We start from the raw sequence: 13,771 nt of genomic DNA, 5'->3' as shown, positions 1-13,771 counted from the left end.
TTTACACATAGTAAGCAGTGGGATGTTGAGTGGACTATTCCTTTAATTAACTCATCCTCATTCCTCAAATGTTAATTGACATCAACATCCTCTTAACATTTTCTCAAGCTTCCCCCGCAACTAAGACAGAAAACATGTAGCTTATCATGACTTAAATTGAATATAATTAATTTTATATAGAGACTAAAATAATATTTTTTGTCAACTATTTGGCAACAGACTCAGACTCCTCCCACTGGTTCTCTGCCCCAAGGGTAATGTCTTGTATCTTTCAGACGAGTTTGCTTATTTTAAATTTTTTTCAAGCTATTCAAAATAACTTGGATTTTGACGGTCCCTGTGGATGAAAGTGGTAGTGTTTCCTAGCCCCACACCCCCTTTAGAAAACCTCTAATTTTACTGCAGCAGGGTCTGACAGTCTCTCTGCCTCCGTCCTGGTCCTGGTTCTCCCGTGCTTCCACTCCCTCCAGTGAGCCCGGCACTGGGCTCTCCTCCTCCCGCTGGGACTTCGAGTGCATGTCAAAGACGGGAATCTTTCAAGATTTGATGACATCTAGTTCTTTAACTTACGGCATTTTGAACAAAGGCATCTGCTGAATGAATGTAATCTAATATAGCTTTTGTTAACAAAGCCAGACAACTATTTGCTTCTCAAGATCGTTCTCATGTAACATATTGTCCCCACATAAAAAAAATATATTTTATATTATTGATAAAAGACAGTTTTTATTTAAAATGACAAAGTAGCGATCGGCATCTGCTAATATATCCACCATTAGCTCCTCGCAGCTTAAAGACTAAAGGACTCCGCTACTAAACCCTTCTCCATGTGTGTGTGCACGTGTCTCTTCAGCCTCGTAGAGGTGGAAAAACTCTTCTTACAGAACAGGCAGCTGTGTGGCTTCTCCCCGGTGTGTGTTCGGACGTGCATGTTGAGGTCGGAGGAGCACCTGAACTTCCTCTCGCAGTAGGAGCAGGAGTAAGGCCTCTCTCCGGTGTGGATGCGTTTGTGGAGGAGGAGCTCGCCAGAGGTGAGGAAGGTCTTCCTGCACTGGGAGCACTGGTGGGGTCGCTCCCCCGTGTGGGTCAGGTTATGTCGGACGAGCGAGGTCGACTTGGCGAACCTCTTCCCGCAATGGGCGCATGCAAATGGTCGCTCTCCCGTGTGCGCGTTGAGGTGTTCGCTCTGAGCTCGCTTGGTCTTGAAGTTCTTCGGACACTGTGGACAAGTGTATGGCCTGAGGTTACTGTGGCTGCGCTGGTGCCTTGCCAGCTCTCCGTGGGTGAGGAACGTCTTCTCGCAGGTGTTGCAGTGGTGCGGCCTCTCACCGGTGTGGATTCTTTCGTGGCGCGTTAGGCTGGCCAGCTGGGTGAAGCTCTTCTCACAGTGGGAGCACCGGAAGGGCCGCTGGCCGTTGTGAGTCAGCCGGTGCCGGTTCAAGACCTGGAGCTCCGTGAAGCTCTTTCCACACTCCGCGCAGGGGTGCGGCCGATCCCTGGTGTGGATCTGCTGGTGCTTGTTCAGGAGCCACACGTGCGTAAAGCTTTTCCCACACTCGCAGGCGAATGGCCGCTCACCGGTGTGCTTCATCTGGTGTCTCTTGAGGTCGGACGCTCGGCTGTATATCTTCTCACACATGGAGCATTTTAACTGATGCCGGACTATGTGTCTCTGCCTGTGCCTCATGCGCTCCAGGATGCTGCTGAAGCTCTCGCCACATTTCTGGCATTTGTACTGACCGCCCCCTTTCTCCGACGGCTCCTCCGCTACTATGACCTCCGTCGTGAACTTGACTGGAGGGTTGCATGTCTGGCTGCAGGCGGTCCGCTGTAAATGCAGCTTGAGCAACCCCCTCTGCGTGAACTGCTTGCCACACTGGGAGCAGAGGAAGGGTCGCTCTCCAGTGTGAATGCGCTCGTGTCGGGTCAGATCCCAAGAGTTCTTGAAGCCCTTCTTGCATATCTTGCAGGTGTACGGGCGCTCACCCGTGTGTGTCCGCTGGTGACGAGTCACGTCCGAGGCGCGTGTGAAGGTTTTGCCACACTCCTGGCACGTGTGAGGGTCGCGCCTGTCGTGGATGGGGAAAGGCGATGGGAACTCGGGACGCTGGGCCTTCTTCTTGGGGACGCCGGCTGCCTCCGCAGAGCTCTGGAGTTTGCTGTACTGCTCAGGGTGACTGTGCTCAATGTGCTGAAGCAGGTAGGATTCCTGCATGTGGAAGAAGGGACACTCTGAGCAGGCAAAGACCTGGGTGGACATCTCCACTGTGGTACCTGTGCAAAACACAGAACATATACGTAGTGCTGTGTTTCCCTTAAATACAGGAAACCGTTTGTTGTGTTGTTGCATGGAAATATGGAGTGGCCTACAACATTGCTGGGTTCAGATACCTGGTGAGGCTGTGGTTTCTCGCCTTCTCATCTTAGTCTTCCGTGTGCCTTCTTCTCCCGACTGCAATAAACTGGCTAAACCACTAGTAGGCCCCACAATCCTTTTATAGAGATCTCCATCCACACAAAAAATACCTGAAGAACAATCATGTTTCGTCCGTCAGCATCTCAACCAACATCTGGTCGACAGTGGGACAGACAGTCTGGTTACTCTGCTGAGTCTCAGTTTATTCAATCTATGTTCTTTGTCCAACGCCGTTGTTTTCATTTGTATCTTTTTTCTCAGTCTTTCGTCAGAGAACTGAACATGGACGGATTACTGAATAGGACATATATTACAACAAATAGCACAAAAAGATGCACATCGACTGCAAAGAGGTCTCTGTGTCTTGCTTTATGATTGCAAAGTTTTCTGACAAAATAAACATAAATACAAGTTCATTATACTGGCCTGTCTGAGCAGCTTGCATCATCATTTTCCTAAAGCTAGGTTTTCAACGTATCCACTCAGGGGAATTTTTAAGGAAAGGCTATATTTTAGGGAGAGAAAAATGCCAGTTTATTGAAAACAGAGGGCCAAGACTGCTTTTGCATTGAGTGTACCCGGCTTTGGAATTCCTTCTCCATGAGAAATTCTCATAAACTGTCAAATTCAGATCAGATTATCCTAGCCTACTGCTATGGTGTAGTCATGGCACAGTGAGTTCTAACATGCAGACGGGGAGCTGGATGACAGCGGATGCTTACCTTGTGTTCCGAGGTGCTCGAGGCATTTGTGGTGCTGCAGGAGAGCCCTCAGGTTGTCAGGATCGGAGAGCATTTGCATGCAGTCCTTCAGTACGGAGGGGGCGGACGTCAGCCACGACACAGTCTGTTTACGGACAGACGCAAACTTGTCAGCAAGAATAAGGTGATCATATATAATACTGCTACCAGTACTTCTGAAAATGCTAATCATTGGTACTGAAGCTAATAGTGACCAATATCGACCAATACCGGATTTCTTAGGTAGATACAGCGATCTATAACGATATATTGTACTATAATATTTTTCTATGGACATATACAGGGTTGTAACGTAACACCGATGTCACAGTGTGAAGATTGACGGTTATACATATGCTAGATAGTACATATGCTTAAATGTAAACAGAGACTTCATCTCTGGCTTCGCTATCAAGCAATCGCTGGACTTCCTGGCTCTCACTGAGACTTGGATCACACCAGACAACATCAACCCCTGCTGCTCTCTCCTCGGCCTTCTCCTTCAGCCACACACCCAGACCCTCTGGTCGGGGTGGTGGCACAGGTCTACTCATCTCACCCAAATGGAGTTTTTGTTTAGTAGCTATTTAACATACTAGTGCTGCTAACATGTAAACTAGCATGCTTCAGTTATATACAAATGTATTTACAAGCACTTTTTAAAAATAATCAGGTTTATAATTATTGTAATTCTCATTCCTCATTCTTTTGTAAGTGATAATTAAAATAAAAACAATAATAATCAGAGTAACTGAGAAGGTTATCTTGTCGTGGAAATCTCATGCCGCTACAACCCCTATACACATAACAACATAAAGCACACTATGTTATCAGAAGTATTTTTCCTATCGATATAAGCCATCCACTTTAAATCCAAAATGAGAAAAAAACACTTTAAACACAGCACTTCAAATTCACAAGATGTTCTTAAATTTCTAAGGAAAAATAATTACGCCATGTTTATATTCTAACCTGTACTCTAGACTTATAATCATAAAAGTGAAAGGTTGGGACCTTCTTAAACACAGTGCATGTTTCAAGCAGCAGCAGCTGTAATGTGACGTTGTCTTCTACCTGACTGAGGTCTGGTACTGGCAGGAGTTTCTCCAGTTTAGACAGAAACTCCCACACGAGGAGCTGCATGTCTGTGTCGTAGCTGGGTCCATACTCTGTAGGGAAAACCTCCTGGGAAGAACAACGGTCACAGTGACGGGACATAGTTACAAAGAGGCAGCTGGGTGCATAAAAGGGCTACTCTTCAGGATGCCAGATGGGTCACATGTGAAGCTGCCTTGCCTGGTAAAAATGCTTCCTCTCTGCTGGGTCCTTCAGTAGTGTTTGGATGAGCTCCACAAAAATGGCCTCCTCTGCATCCACCTCTGCATCTCCACTCTGAAAGACCCCAAACAATATAAAAACATCATCTGGCCAATAATTACAAGCTGTGGGCCATTGTGCTGTACAAAGAGAGAGCCTGTTATAGGGAATTGTGGTTGTTAAAACACTCGCTCTCACTTACTCCTGTGTATCCTGCTGGGCGAATGCTTTCTAGATGAGGCTGTATGCCCAAAACGTTGGCTGTTTCCTCATTTCTGCACAACTCAAGAATGACCTGAAGAGAAGCGTGTTGACAGAAGAGCAAGGTGTCCCTTCAGCAAGACCGATTCCACGATGTGCAACAGTATTGTCAGATGATCCACATGTTTGTGACTTGATCTAGGGTGACACCCCACTGACTCACTCTTGCTCTCAGCCGCAGAAGCAGCTTGCCACGTTGCTGTGGATTGAGCAGGTCTGGCACTGTAGCCGTCACCAGCGCCACAAACTCCCCAAGCTTTCCATAGTCGAGAACCTCTTTCTGCTGAGCCACCTGCCACATCGCTGCAGAAAGCAGCCGCAGGGGAGGTATCAGCAGCCTTAGTGATGATAATGGCAGGAATATATCTGTGCCAACATGGAGACATGGGGTGGACAGGTTCATGTGTGAGAGAGAGAGAGAGAGAGAGAGAGAGAGAGAGAGAGAGAGAGAGAGAGAGAGAGAGAGATATATATATATATACATAGAGAGATATATATCTTTGTGAGGTGACAATTATGTTCTTATTACATGCAGGCAAATGGTGGAAACTGACTCTGTGTCCATGGTTGCTTATAAAATAAAAATAGACAGTGTCTGATGTGACTATTTAGGTTGACCACTTTAAATGTGTCTCAAACATTAAGAATATGAGGGCTTCTGTATCAGATGTCTTGTTAGAGTAAACCCAGCACAGTTCTACAGCGCAGATAAGAACACTGTGATACAGCAACAACATGCAGATTACACATCGAGGACGTGTCAGCTGACAGCTACACACGTTGGACATACTCCGGTTCACAGCACGGCTCAGCTGTTGAGATCAAAACACATCAGGATGTCATGCAGCCACAGTAGCTTCGGTGTGTTGTTGTAAACTCTCGTGAGGAGACAGCAGCTCTCCTAACAGCAATGTTTTAGGTTCAGACTCGTGTTTTCATTAAGAAACTCCTCTGACACACCGGGAGCCAACAACCCAACTCTTAACGGGTGGATTTAACTAGCTTAGTTAGACACATTAGCCAACACCGTGGGACTTGTGGCCACGTCACACGCATCTGGTTTACAGTTCGGTTCCAGTTTAAACTTTGGACTTCCGTTTACTCAAGGGAAACGGTAAGTTGTCACTCAGGTTAAAGTAGCTAGCTACATGTTGCCTTAACGGTACGTTTGTTACGTTAGCTACAACCACCGCTGTTAGCTGGGGCTAAGTGATAACGCGAGAAAACGACACTGTGAAGGACAGCTAGTTCGTGTTTAACTGTCACACACATTATTAAACGCTCCAATAAAACGGACCTGCGTTTTCCACTTGTCGAGAGCCGCCAGTCGTTTCCATGGTTCTGGTTTTAAAAGTCCTTTTAACAAATTACCATTAGCTTGAAAGCCATTTGTTGTTAGCTCCTCGCGGACCGGAAACACGTGGAGTACAATTAAAAAATAAGAGCGTCAAGTAATAAACTGTAAATGCTCAGAAGGATTACATTGTAACTATTCAAAGTACTCTCGTCGACCGTACCAGCTGGTAATCTGCAGAGCGCTTTTATATAATAAGATATTTGTAATGTGTTTAAATAGGGATAACAGCTGTGCTAAACAATAAATAAATGGTCACCGTTTAGCAAGTAGGTACAACTTTTTATTTGCAGTGTATTCCATGTAAACATTTTCGAGATTGAGATGTGCTGGAATCATATTCCTCAATAAAATTGTGTTTCTTTGGTGTCATCACAGCCTATTCACTGGATCATCAGATCCCCATTGTGACTTTTGTGTTTGTTTGTCTCTTCCCCACAGCAACAGCTTGCAGAAAGGCAGTCCAGTCAACTGGCAACAGGTCACCAGGGGTCAACTCTCTTATGTCAAAGCCACAAGTATAAAACGTGCACTTCCATGGACCAAGCTCAGTCAAAGCAGGACAGTACCAACACTCCATGTCTTCAGGCTCCAGCGGACAAACCTTCAATAAAATTAAAATATTAGATCTCAGTGAAAAGAAAAAGACAAAGATGGTGACACAAATATTACTGCAATGTGCAACACAGTGCCTACTGAAAAGTATTCCCATAAACCCACCTCAGACTTTAGAATTATGATTCAAGATTTGAATACAATCACTGGTTAATTAATTTCCTAAATAAAATACACTATGAAAACAAAAGCTACAAACCAAACTAATCATCAGTCATTTAAAAGTCCCAATCAAAGCATGACATGTAAATGTATTTGGACCATATGTATTAAAGCTGATGATGAATAATCGATTAGCCTTATTCATTAGTGGGTCAACATATAAGAATAGATTAATAATGAAGATACTAAATAAATAAATTGCTTGACTGGAGAATTATCCAGACACAAACACTATACATTTGCTTGCTCCAGCTTCTTCTTTCATGCCATGTCTCAACAGTTACATGAGGGTAAACCGGGTGTTATTACATTGTAATTACCAGTAGTAACACATATCTGATATTTGAACAGGCAAACATGAAGGGCCACACAGTTCAGTGATTCACTTGAGCAACGTTACTTAAAAGTCAAAAGCTTCTGGCCTTGGGTAAGTTTACCGGACACGCAGCCATGTTAACGACACATAAATAGCTTTAGTAAACGAGTTATCAACACTTAGCTCGTTAGCTTAGCAGCTTCCGTAGCCGCCCCTCTCATACCGTCTCCCCCTTACCTTTCTACGGCACTATGTAATACATGACGAGGAAAAACGCGATGTCAAACAGCACGAACAACCAGAAGTCGTACCAGTACGAATGTTTCGGTAAAGATATCGAGGCTGCGTTAGTTTGATACATTTTAAGGAGTTTTTCTGACTCAGCTGCCCCTCGCCCCATGTTTGCTTTAGCTACAGCTGCGAGCTTCCTGGAAGAGAACACGCACGTCCACGAGTCCTTCAAAATAAAACAGCCTTTCTACATTTTGAAAGCTGTGATTAATAGTGTTTTATTTACACTATCTCCCATTTTGAAATGTAATTAAAATGAATACTTCAGTCTTTTGAATCTTGTATCCTGTGAAAACATATTGGTTAATTGTATTGTAAACAGATGTCAGAAGGCCATCACCAACATCTTGTTACCCTCCAGAAGTCTGTATTTCTTTCTGACTACACGTGACAGTCACCCTGTTTTACATCAGTACGATGACATTTAGATTTATCTTAAATGTCTTTCACATTTTATATATAAGATTATTGTGACATTCAAATTGACATTGTGTTTTTGAAAACAGCTACTGTCCACTTACCATAATAACTTACCTGTTATTTGTTATATTTGTGTATATATATATTATTTATATATATATATAATTTAATATTTTGTATATATCTGTCATCCCATCCATCCATCCATTATCACCCGCTTATCCGGGGTCGGGTCGCGGTGGCAGCAGGTTCAGCAGGCCGACCCAGGCTTCCCTCTCACCCGCAACACTTTCCAGCTCATTCTGGGGGATCCCGAGGCGTTCCAAGGCCAGCCGGGAGATATAATCCCTCCAGAGTTCGTGACCATAGGTGAGGGTTGGACCGTAGACCGACCAGTAAATGGAGAGCTTTGCCTTCCGGCTCAGCTCCCTCTTCACTAAGACGGACCGGTACAGCGCCTGTTTTACTGCTGCAGCCGCACCGATCCGCCTATCGATCTCCCGCTCCACCTTACCCTCACTCGTGAACAAGACCCCGAGATACTTGAACTCCTTCGCTTGGGGTAGGCAGTTTGCCCCCACCTGGAGGGAGCAATCCGCCGGTTTCCGGCAGAGCACCATGGCCTCAGATTTGGAGGTGCTAACTCTCATCCCTGCCGCTTCGCACTCGGCTGCAAAACGCCCCAGTGAATGCTGGAGGTCACGGTCCGAGGAGGCAAACAGGACCACATCATCCGCAAACAGCAGAGAGGCGATCCCGAGACTCCCGAACCGGATCCTCTCCGCCCCCTGGCTGCGCCTAGATATCCTGTCCATGAAGGTCACGAACAGGACCGGTGATAAAGGGCAGCCCTGGCGGAGGCCAACACCCACCGGGAACGTGTCTGTCATCCCTGTTCTTATATTTTATTTTGTGTGTTTAGTTTATTTAGTCTATTCCATTTGGTGTCTGTAAAGTGTTGGGCGCTTCTATGACAACAAATTTCCCCTTGTGGATTAATAAAGTATATATCTATCTAATTATGACAGTGTCAGCTTTTAGTCTAACTGATGGCCCTATAATGCTTTGGTTGACAGCTCTACAGTTCAGCTAACACCAGCTTCATTCTGACAGACCAAGCTCCAGATTCATGCTCGGTCAGCATGTTTCTTGTAGAATTAAAGGCATCGCACGCACGCACGCACGCACGCACGCACACACACACACACACACACACAAAAGCTCAGCATGCTGTTTGCTCGTGTGACACCAAATACCATTTATTAGGGCTTTACAAAGACTACAAAATCCTCCAGATGAGTTAAATCACTGTCTCTGTCTATTTACATGATATGTTACATACAAATGTACAAAATATAAAACATTTAAGGACAAATGTTTCACCCAAAAAAAGAAGAAGAACACTTTCCCTCAAACCAGATCAAATACTATGGTTCTTCAACTGAGATGTAACTGCAAAGTGTTGGGTGGGAAAAACGAGCTGCTGATCATCATCACTACGGTGTACACTGTTAACGGTGTCCACGTTCTGCTAGCTCGGGAACTCATGGCCTACAACAGGAGTGTAGAGTAGCTGAGAGGGTGAATTGTGGGAGATCTAAGCTCAGGTTTGATGCATGGGTGCAACTATAGGTAAGGAGTTAAGGTGGTAACTACCGCCTCAGCATGCAACTACACGCCCTGGCAGGTATATGTGCGAAGCATCCGAGGCTTGGCCACAGAGACACGCGTGAAGCTGAGCACAGTTTGGATTGTAGAGGATAGGTTTGTCCTGAGGTTGTGACAACATGACTTCTTGGTCTCTGGTGGGCTTTGAATGACCAGTAGCACGTGTTGGTTGTTGGTCAATGTATACAGTACGCAGTCAGTTCAGCTTCGGTGCCCTGGACAGCCGGCAAAGCCTAACGTGGCGGTAAGCTTGGGTGAAAATGTCCAGAGAGGAAGTGCATCTAAGGAACAACAGGGATTCCTAAAGATGGAGAGGATCCAGAGAATATTACGGCAGGAGGGGATAGGGGGGATACCGGAAAAGTGCCTATTTTTGTTGTTCTCCGCCTGTGATTTTAGTGAGTTAAAAACGTTTTCTTACTGTACACCTTGTGCCTCTTGCAAAGGCAAACACATCCAATCACCACAAGACACACACCCGTTTCTGACAGCGTGTTGAGTATTTGCACTCCTTTTTTTCCTCTCTCTCTCTGTTCTCAAAGTACAATAATTTACTCAGTGAGTTAAGCATATTGTAACATCAACAGGGCAGAATGCATCTTTGATTCACTGTGCAAGACTGAAGTATATACAACCCACCCCGACCTCAAAGTGTGCAAAACCAACCCGCTTGTTAAACAAAGAGAGGACAATCAAAATTCTAAATGGCTTCCGTCCAATACACGCGTACATAACGGTAAAGGTCTCTTCTCGATGCATCCTCTTTAAAAAGCTTTAAAACATGCTCATTAGGCTATAAAACCCCAAATCAGTTTGGTTGTGCTCCTGTCAGTTCAAGTGAGCCCAGCTCAACTGGGCAAGAAAACTAAAATACCCTTTTTAAATGTCTTTTTTACAATATTGGTTTTAAGTTCAAATACATCATCAACTCTTGTATACTTTAACTGTCAGAAACCAGAAAGGGCGGTTTGGAGGAAGAGGGAGCGACAAAACAAAAGAGGCTGCGGATCATCTTCGTCTCTTCTTCTCACTCGGGAGCAGAGGATACCTCCCGAACATTTGCACATTTAAGGCAGTGAGAAAGCACCAGTATCATCGTTCCCCTCCTCTTGGGCTGATCCGGTTAACTCGCACTTCAAAACACTTTGGATTCATTTTTCGGCACCTCAGATGGGTGCAGATGCTGAACAAGACGAGTGCCAGAAAGTTCCATGCAGGAAACCGTCAGCTTGCATCGTTCAATTCAATGTTACTGAACTCTGAATCGCCTCGTTGCAGCAAAGCCCCACCCGCTTGGTTCTCAATGCAGTTTAACGCAAATGTCACACAAGTTCAGCTTTTAGCAATTGACCGTTGGCTAACCCCCCTCCCTTCGCAACTGTTGCTATGCCTGGCAAGCTCTCCGTTCTCGCACCCATGCAGCGTACAATGATAACAATTGCATATTTGCCACTCACTCACATTTGATCATAGTTAATCGAGCTAACGTTAGACTTTTATACTTGTTTTAAAATGATAATCTTGTATATGCGTCTTAGATGTGCACTTGATGCTGACATGCATGACTAAAAGACTAATAAATATGTCCCGGGCAAAAAGTCAGCATCCAATCAGTTGCTGGTCCACGTGGAAGTAAAGAAACAGCATTGTTCTCGTCCCTGGTGAGATCAGACCGCTATTCCATTCTGGCATCACTCTGTTTGGCTGCTTAGCTTGCATACTTTTTCATATATGTATGTTCTTGAACTACATCTCTATGCACACCACTGCTTAAGCCTTAACTTGTGGAGAAGGCTGGACAGGGTCGCCGGGTCACGGGGTACTACTGATTGGACAACCGCTGTTCAAGGGAGGGCTTTAAAGAGTACGGACAAGTAAGACGGCTCTGTGAGGACCCACAGGAAGTGCTGTCTGCTGTACTCGTGATGTGAGCAATGGAGTGACATGGAAGGCCAAGAACAACTTAATCTAAGTTTACAACCATGGTCAGTTGTGCCTTGTGTTGCGAAATGTTTATGTGTGTGTTTATGTGTGTGTGTGTTTAGCAGTAAATTGGCACTTGTTTTCTTTTTCCTTCACAGTAGCAATGTGGCTGGATGACACTCAGACAATGGCGCTTTCGTTGTGCTCGTTGTTGGCGTGCAGGGCGCAGCTGCTTGGCAGTGCCTGACACCGAGGAGGCTCGGGGCAGGAGACCACACCGTGACGCTCAACTGACGACTGAGCAGGAGTGTGTGTGTGTGGCATGGCCGCGGTAGGAAAAGGTCATTCTTGTGGTCCTAGTTGGACTGCAGAGGCTTTGCAAATGTCTCAAATCGCCCACAGCCCTGTGCCATCATGGAGGTGACGAATTGTCCTTGTGTTCAGAAAAGGACACCCAAATAAGGTGATGTGGTGATGGGGTAGGGCCCTCAGCGCAACAATCAAACCTAAAATAGTGACTTGTGAGGAGCCACTTCAGTTGAACAGCTGGTCGCTGACATTACTGAAGCACACAATCTATCTGTAGAGAAAATCGGTTTTCTGCCAGTGGCCACCAGGGGGCACTACATCACCAGAAGACACTCTACAGTATTCTCTTACTTCGACTTAAGTAGAGTCAGAGACTAGGGTCCCAGGAAGGAATAATAAGTGCCTTGCTCAAAGGACACTTTGGCAGGCTGGATTGTTGGTCACACGGGAGGCTTGAACCAATCAAAGCCTCTGATTAAAGGACAGTGTCCTCCTGCTGCCTGTGTGTAAGTATATGTGTGTGTGTGTGTGTGTGTGTGTGTGAGAAGCACCTCTGTAAACAAGGCAAGACATAAACAACAGAACCCCCCCCCCCCACCCACATTGTAAACATCTGAAGATATATCTGTGATAAAAAAAAGAAAAATCCAGTTTAAACTCTTTTTTTCTGACAGGTCTGCGATCTGTGGTTCGTCATGGCTGAACACAAATGTGATTTACTCCTAGAAAGTCAACTTCAGAGGAACTACTGTCCCTTGTCAGACCTGTCTTTCCAACACACATATGAAAAGTTGTATTCTAAAATGTTATACATCCATTAACCTGCCTATCTGATGTGATTAAAATATATATGGATCCAACTTGCATGATTGTTTAAGTTGGCTGCTGCTCTTCAAAACATATAATAATTTGATTTTAATATTGCACCATTGTAATGTAAAAATATGTGTTTTTCTTTCAAATGGCAGGTATACCATTTTGGATAATAAAACTTTTCATACATCCTACATTTGTGCACTATCGGAGGTTTAAAGTTTCCCCTCGGGGTTCGGGGGCTCCGGTGTCTGCCAGCTCGTTTCGGGGTCTCATAGCGCCGACTCCAGCGAGGAGTCCAGCTGGTCGTCATGGTGACTGGTGCTGTCGCTGTCGCAGCTCTGCGTGCTGGAGTAGTTGGCTGCCTCCTGCAGCCGCAGCAACATGTTCATCTGAAAACGCAGCACACAGACAAAGCCGTAATGATATAGAGACGTACGATATAAAGTATGCAGTATTCCAAATAATGCACACACTGACATACTTAGCAGTACTAGTAGCAGTCTAATTTTGAATGTAATTCATAGTTTTAGTTTTCAGCAGTAGCATCTTTTCATGTGTGTGCTATCTGTCATCTGATATCCGTCTATCTCTCTGCGATCAGCCAGGACCTGTGACCTTTATGCTCCCACTGTACAGATCCACGAATACAACGGACAAAGCAAAGCAAAAGCAAGACAATACTCAGTGAAAGAATAGCTAGTGAGCCGGCGTGGTCTTTAAAACACCCATTATAAACTTAAGTCTCATGACTCACACACTTTGTCTCCATACTTAAGGTATAAGGCACTTTTAAATCACCACAATAAAACTGCAGAACTTCTCATCCTTGAAACTGAGCTAATGGACTAAATGATGCAGAAGAGCTGCTGCATCTGGTGCATTGCCTCAAGTGTTCCTACAATGAGCTGAGGCCCACCTGCACTAGAACTGCTCTCGCCTGGAAGGACAACACATGCACGTAAGCACATACATACACACACACACTTGCTAAATCGAGCCAGTTGTTTTTGGATGACTACACTTTAATTTCTCTTGGGCTGCAATAACCCATCAAATATAAATTCATTCTCTCTCTCTTTATCCACCCTGAATAGTTCCTCCTGTGTGTGTGTGTGTGTGTGTGTGTGTCTCAAGGTTGTGTTTAGGAGCCTATACCATCTGGC

General features: G+C 45.0%; 2 protein-coding genes across 7 annotated transcripts in view; both read right to left on the bottom strand.

Annotated features, from left to right (window-relative positions):
- Positions 1–711: 711 nt before the first annotated feature.
- LOC117726297 (zinc finger protein 2 homolog) lies at positions 712–7,628 on the bottom strand. 6 transcript variants are annotated; one of them, XM_034526498.1, is made up of 9 exons: positions 7,419–7,628; positions 6,032–6,692; positions 4,898–5,100; positions 4,676–4,768; positions 4,453–4,548; positions 4,231–4,341; positions 3,139–3,262; positions 2,392–2,526; positions 712–2,274 (listed from the first exon to the last, which is right to left on the bottom strand). In XM_034526498.1, exons 2-9 carry the CDS (start codon positions 6,069–6,071, stop codon positions 791–793), a joined length of 2,286 nt encoding a protein of 761 aa, XP_034382389.1. In that variant the 5' UTR covers positions 6,072–6,692; positions 7,419–7,628; the 3' UTR covers positions 712–790. The 6 variants fall into 6 exon arrangements, with proteins under 6 accessions (XP_034382389.1, XP_034382391.1, XP_034382392.1 ...); XM_034526500.1 differs by having other exon boundaries at positions 750–2,274; positions 4,898–5,037; XM_034526501.1 differs by having other exon boundaries at positions 750–2,274; positions 6,106–6,692.
- Positions 7,629–12,422: 4,794 nt separating this feature from the next.
- nav3 (neuron navigator 3) overlaps positions 12,423–13,771 on the bottom strand; it is a 157,167-nt gene continuing 155,818 nt past the window's right edge. The window contains exon 40 of the mRNA XM_034526728.1: positions 12,423–12,997. Coding sequence (XP_034382619.1) covers positions 12,878–12,997 — 120 coding nt within the window. The 3' untranslated portion in view covers positions 12,423–12,877. The remainder of the gene's footprint in view (positions 12,998–13,771) is intronic.

This window comes from Cyclopterus lumpus, chromosome 23 (assembly GCF_009769545.1).
Source record: "Cyclopterus lumpus isolate fCycLum1 chromosome 23, fCycLum1.pri, whole genome shotgun sequence".
Classification (NCBI taxonomy): Eukaryota; Metazoa; Chordata; class Actinopteri; order Perciformes; family Cyclopteridae; genus Cyclopterus; species Cyclopterus lumpus.
This window is presented reverse-complemented; position numbering and strand designations above follow the sequence as displayed.